Here is a 6788-nt window from a genome sequence, read left to right on the forward strand (position 1 = left end):
AACTTCCTCATAGGTGATGGTAAAAACAATATGTGTCATACGGTAGCAAAATTACTTCCGCCTTGGACCCTTGATTTGTTCCTAATTTAGAATCCTTCGCCTCGTTTAGGATTCAATGTACGCCCACGTCGTAAATATGCCATTTTGCTGCCCTGTGCTAATCTCCTATTTCTCTGCAGGGCGACAAAGTGCGAAAGCTGAAGGCCTCGACCAAGGACAAGGCTGTATGGACCCCAGAGGTCAACGTACTTTTGGACCTCAAGAAACGACTCGCGGCCCTACAAACCAAGTAGACTTGTACGAAGGGATTAATGGAGGGTTAAAGACATTTTACGGTTAAAATATCTGATATAAAAAGCTTAAAATGTTAACAACAATATGAAGGATAAACCACATCAGAACACAGCGACGTGTTATATAATTTACAGTACATATGGTGCTACTTTATAGCACTAGTGCGAAAACGAGCATATTACGTTACTGTGTCGAACATTTAAAGGGCCATATGCACTGTAAAACGTTGTACGATACATGTGCGAATAGGTCATTCGCAACTCGTGTCGATTTAAAACACTCCCTTCGGTCGTGTTTTAATTTATCGCCACTCGTTTCGAATTTCCTATTTTTCGCACTTGTATCGTAATGTACTATTAATTTATTTTTATTTTTATTTTATTTTATTGGTATTCAGGACAACAACAGCCGTAGATATACAATTTAAATAGGTATTTTTACATAGTATTAGGCCAATATCAGTTATCCGTTGGTTGCATAATAATATACAAATATAATTAGTTAAACAAAGTAACTAATATTCTGTAGTAGTTAGTAATAAACTGTGCAAGCCCACAGTAACAGTAACAGTAGGTGATAATCAACATGAAAATTGAAGTTAGAGGTAGGTACAGTCAGCGTCAAATACTTTGTAGCAACCAAAGTAGTCAAATAGTTCGGTACACCATATATTTAGTATGGTGTACCAAACTATTTGGCCACTTTGACTGCTACAGAGTATTTGACGCTGACTGTACACATGCTTGCATAAAGTTGATAGGTGTGCATTAACGTTAATAGTTGATTTAATTTATTTATATTGCTCTTGTAAATAATTTAAGTGATCACGCTTTTACCCAAAGATCACTATTTAGCGCTACATTACGTACGGACAAAGAGAATTTGAAATAGATTTTTATAGTTGATATTTAACAAATTTAACACATATCAGTGAAAGAATAAGAATCAAAGTTAGATGGCGTTCAAAAAGTTTTAGTTATGTGTCGAAAGATGGCAGTAAATTTACTGTTGCTACAAAGTTTTCTTTGACAATCCACCTCTATTTCAAATTCTCTTTGCTTAAACGTCCTGATCCATACCCCAAATGTAACGGAATTCAATAAAACCACGGTGTATAAACACGCGCAATAGTATACTTTATTAGAATGAATAAGTTGCAACCAAGTAGCCGTCTTGTTGTTGTTCGTCGCGTGAAGGAAGAAGTATCGCAACTGATATTGGTGTATTATTTGGCTGAATCAACTTTTTTTTTTGTCAGCAAAATATTTTTTTTTAATATACCGCGACGGTGGCAAACAAGCATACGGACGGCCCGCCTGATGGTAAGCAGTCACCGTAGCCTATGGACGTCTGCAACTCCAGAGGTGTTACATGCTCGTTGCCGACCCTTTAAAAACCTGACCTGATATGACCTACTTTGACTAAAAGTGATAAAAAAATATTCGCATTTTATGTAATTATTTTTTCATGCAAAAATAGATAAACAAGCTACGTAATGCGATATTTTATAAATGGGGTTGGCAACTGTCAAAGGTTTGCATAGATGGCGCCATCATAGCTTTCATTTCATTTCATTTATTCGTTGCAACCATGGTATTACAGATGTTCTTTAAATAGAGTACAATCATGGACCCTACTAGGGCGTAGCAACATTTTTATGTCTAAGTACTTATTTCTAAGGCACTCCCTTACCCCTGTCTCTAGTTTTGTTCTATGAGATTTGGCTTAAAGTACTGGAATCCAGGTCACAAAATTCCAAAAAAAAAACAAGAATTTGACACAATTCTAGGGATTGACAGGGCAAGCTATGATGGCGCCATCTGTTTAATACTTCGACCGGCCAACCCCATTGTTTAAGAGCAGTAACCCAGGGGATAAAGCTGTAAAAAATAAGGGTTCGTCCACTGGGTCACCCAATTTTTTTAAATAAAAATTTAACGTATTTTTTTTCTGCCGGATCTGGCATATATATTAAATATCTTGTTTCAGTTTGACCACAAAAGTTAAACTAATAATGATTAAGGGCAATTACAATACAGTACAATACAATACAAATATTCTTTATTGCTCAGCTTATACACAGCTTAGACTATGGTAGACAACGGGCGGTCTTATCGCTAAAGAGCGATCTCTTCCAGACAACCTTAGGGTAGTGGAGACAAGGTAAAAAAACAAGTAATGTCAGTAGGTGATGCAGTGAGTGATAGAAGTTGAGAAATAATAATACTAAGTAAAGTAAGTAAGTAAATATTCTTTATTGCACCACAAAGAAAACAAATTTACAATGTAAAGAAAGGTAGCAACGGGCGGTCTTATCGCTGTAAGCGATCTCTTCCAGACAACCTTAGGGTAACAGGATATAAAGAACTAAATTATACATATACATGAATAGCAAATAGTATAAACTACATACTCTCCATACATAAATAAATGTCATATATAACGCATTTACGAATATATATAAATCACCACAGTTCAATTCTTGCAAAATATAAGAAAAAGTAGATTCTACAGAAACGTACCTAAACATGGTTCTCGTTTCGTTATTTAAGATAAAAACTACGACAGTAATTTCCTTTACTATGTAAATTACGTACAAGGCAGGAAGTTGATGCCCCAAGAAAAAAAATAAAGAAATTTGCCTTTTTTTTTTTTTTTTTATTAAAAATATTTAGTGACAATAACAATATACATAATGGATATATACAGATGATTACCATAACTAGCTTTCTGTTTCTATTTTAAGTTCAAATTTCTTCACTTTTATATCGAGTTCATCCATTCTTTACGTAGTGACCCACGTGAATTTAACTTATTTATGTTAAATCTTAACGAGAAAATAAATTATTTATTACACTGTAAACATGTTTTTATTTATACACCTTACATTTTATGTAATTCTACTTGGTAATACTGCGATTAGAACACGATTGAGCACATATGTCGTTTTTCAATGAATACATGAAATGTATTCTGTCTGTGGATGCTGTCAATGGTGTTGTGCAGAAAAATGAGTGTGAAAAATATGTGTTAATATGCTTTGCGTTAAGGACTGATTAAGTTCGCCTTTTGTGCACTATGTTTATTATTTAAATACCAGCTTGAGGCGCTCGAGTCAGTTGAGAGGAGAGCCAAGAGAATCATTAATGATGACGATCTGACGAATGCTCGACTCCAAAGTCTGGAGCATCGTCGCAAGGTTGCCAGCCTAACGATCTTTTACATTTCGGAGAGTGTGCCGAGGAACTGCACAACCTTATTCCTCCGTCCCCATTTCACCATCGGACTACCAGACAATCGGCACTCCGGCATCGCTTCATGGTAGGTATTCCACAAATACGCACGAAGCGTTTTGCTTCAACATTTCTTATGCGAACTGCCCAAGGAGTGGAATGCCCTGCCCGAGTCTGTGTTTCCGCATGAGTACAATCTGGGTCTCTTCAAGGCTAGGGTAAATAGGTATCTCATAGGTAAGCGTGCTCCACCGTAGACCGCATCATCACTTACCATCAGGTGAGATCGTGGTCAAACGCCTGCCTATCGTTATATTAAAAAAAAGTGCAATAAACATTAAATAAATAAACAAAGTGTTTGATCACTGTTACACCTTAAGCATTTCTTCTTAGGCTGGTTTTTGTGTCGCGCTGTCCGAGCGATCCGCACCCACGGTTACGGTTTTGTATGAAGTTAATGTGAAATAATGAGACATTAAAATGTCCGATTGACAAGCTAATGTGTTGTGTGTAAGTGTAAGGCCTGAGTGGACGCTCGAAGCGGGGCGTGCAGCGAGGCGTCGGGCTCACAAGTGATGTGAACGGCGTGCACTGTGGCCGCTCCTATACGTTTGCATTTGTTTAATATCCACGCCGCACGCCCGCCCCGCTGCACGCTCAACTCGAGCGTCCACTCGGGCCTTACTCGGCGGTTATTACTCTGCCGCCGCGTTTCGTTACGAAGTGCGGAATGATTCGCGTGCGGCGGCGACGGTACGGCGGTGCGGTTTTGTTCCGCACGTAAGTGTATACACGTTTTTCTGAAAATGCCCAAAGGGGTTTTCTGTCTATATTTGTATTCATATTTTGAATACCCTGTAGGTACTTTTTATGGTTCCGTACCCAAAGGGTCAAACGGGACCCTATTACTGAGACTTCGCTGTCCGTCCGTCCGTCCGTCCGTCTGTCACCAGGCTATATCTCCTGAACCGTGATAGTTAGCCAGTTGAAATTTCTACAGATTATGTATTTCTGTTGCCGCTATAACAACAAGTAATACTAAAAACAGAATAAAATAAATATTTCTTTCCACTCTCGAGTTTCTCATCTAATCACCGAAGTTAAGCAACGTCGGGCGGGGTCAGTACTTGGATGGGTGACCGTTTTTATAGATAATGGTACGGAACCCTTCCTGTGCGAGTCCGACTCGCACTTGACCGGTTTTTTTCAAAATCTAACAAATTTTGACTTATTTGTACTCAGAATCATGAGCACTATCAATTTAAGCAATAAAAAAGTGTCTCACTTTTAATTGTCATTTTTGTAACGCAGTTAACCAATAATGTTGTATGGACTGTTACAAAACTGACTACAATTTTGTATGTAAAAAATAATGATAATTAAGGCATAAAGGTACTTTTTTTTTGACCCCCCCATTTATTTGACAAACCCCTCATAGTAATTTATCGATAGAAAAAGTGTAGTAATATTGTACGTTTATTTTTATTTCTGCCGGATAGGTGGTGGGTACAAGTTACCGTCAAAAATAATTTTGATAGGTACTTTTATTGCCAACTGTATTTTCTCTAATTTGCATCTATTAAGTACTTCTCGAGATCTTTCTAATGAGTCTAAACCACAGAATAAGTAATAGTACTACCATACAGAAAAGAAACTTCCTACAATACCGAAGTTTGACTACAATTCAGGGACGAATCATGCTGTCCCTTTCTTATGTATGGTACTATTTAGGATTGTCAAAATTCAAGTCATTATCTTAGCGGGTGGACCTTTTTTGTTAAATATATCGTTATAGGGAGAGGTACACTGGATTCTATTAAAGGTACACTGAGGTACACCGGAGGTACAATATGTTTATAAATATTTCATTCAATTTTGCTGAGATCCACCCGCCATCCTGACGCTCACGAAAGGAACAGTTTCGCCCCCCTGTCTAAACTCAATTGGTTTTTTTTTATACTTCAAGGATACTGCCCGCCTGATGGTAAGCAGTCTCGTAGCCTATGTACGCCTGCAACCCCAGATGAGTTACATACGCGTTGCCGACCCTAACACCCTCGTGAGCTCTGGCAACCTTACCGGCAGGAACACAACACTATGAGTAGGGTCTAGTGTTATTTGGCTGCGGTTTTCTGTAAGGTGGATGTATTTCCCCAGTTGGGCTCTGCTCTAGATCTGGAATGACATCCGCTGAGCTGTGCCCTACCACACAAAGCGAGATGACATTCACAGTGCCCATACTTCTTTTTTGACTTTTGTGTCTACTCTGTCTATTATGTTTTTCCACTGAAGAGTTATTTTGGCTACCTTCCGTCTGCATCATCAGATCAGCTCCAGCATATTATTGCATTGTTAACGGAAATACGTGAGTATGCCAAATTTCACCTTCAGCGTCGGGAAGTGGTTCTAAGTTTCAAGATTTGAAGTACATATCTAAATAAAAGTGTGTAAAAAAAAACACGAATAAAATAAAACTTAAAATATAAATTGGAATATAATTTTATAACTAAACTTATTCATAGCATTAAATATCAAACTAATTCTAAAAAAAGTATATGTAACAATTCGAAATTAAAACAATTAAAGGATTTAAAGACAGGTAAAAAATTGTAGTAAATGATTCTAAAAAAAACAAAACTTATTTTTAAAACTAAACTTATGAATGAAGACAACCTAATGTTAAAAACTAAATGCAACAAAAAGAGATTACAAGAATAACTAAAAACGTTAATTTTGTTTGGATGTTATTCAGTCTAAATCTAAACTAACTTAAAACTCAGAATCAAAAGTCTAAAAGAAAACTTACATGTTTAAACAAGAAACACATACAGAAATTACATTTGTGTTAGAGTATTAATCGAACTCTATATGGTTCAGCTTGCGCTGGTAGTTGTGTTTAACATTGTTTGAATCCTGGCCAAAATCCACTGCACTACAGACTTCCAACTCTATGTTGCCCGTATACCCCTGTGAACGTAACGACTTGACAACTTGCCGGTTCAGATTCAGGTCCGGCCAGTAATGGGCAGAGCAGGTGGTTATCTTTTCAATCACGCCTTTAGTGACGACCATTTCCCCCGCACCAGATACCGGTTGACCAGCCAGCAGGCTCGACGTGTGCAGTAGTTCTGTTATATGCCTATTCGACAATAAAATTGTCCCATCAGGGCTCATGACGAAGATGGCGGCTGGTCCCGTTTGCCCCTCGCTGACATCGGCATCTTCAGTGTCCACCAATAATCCTTGTGAATTGTACAGTTT

At 37.7% G+C, this 6788-nt stretch overlaps 1 protein-coding gene across 1 annotated transcript in view; it reads left to right on the forward strand.

Annotated features, from left to right (window-relative positions):
• Positions 1–3157, forward strand: part of LOC133532005 (methionine--tRNA ligase, cytoplasmic) — a 66338-nt gene extending 63181 nt beyond the window's left edge. Inside the window, exon 23 of the mRNA XM_061870482.1 lies at positions 180–3157. Coding sequence (XP_061726466.1) covers positions 180–293 — 114 coding nt within the window. The 3' untranslated portion in view covers positions 294–3157. The remainder of the gene's footprint in view (positions 1–179) is intronic.
• Positions 3158–6788: the final 3631 nt, after the last annotated feature.

The sequence above is a fragment of the Cydia pomonella genome, chromosome 26 (genome assembly GCF_033807575.1).
Source record: "Cydia pomonella isolate Wapato2018A chromosome 26, ilCydPomo1, whole genome shotgun sequence".
NCBI lineage: Eukaryota > Metazoa > Arthropoda > Insecta > Lepidoptera > Tortricidae > Cydia > Cydia pomonella.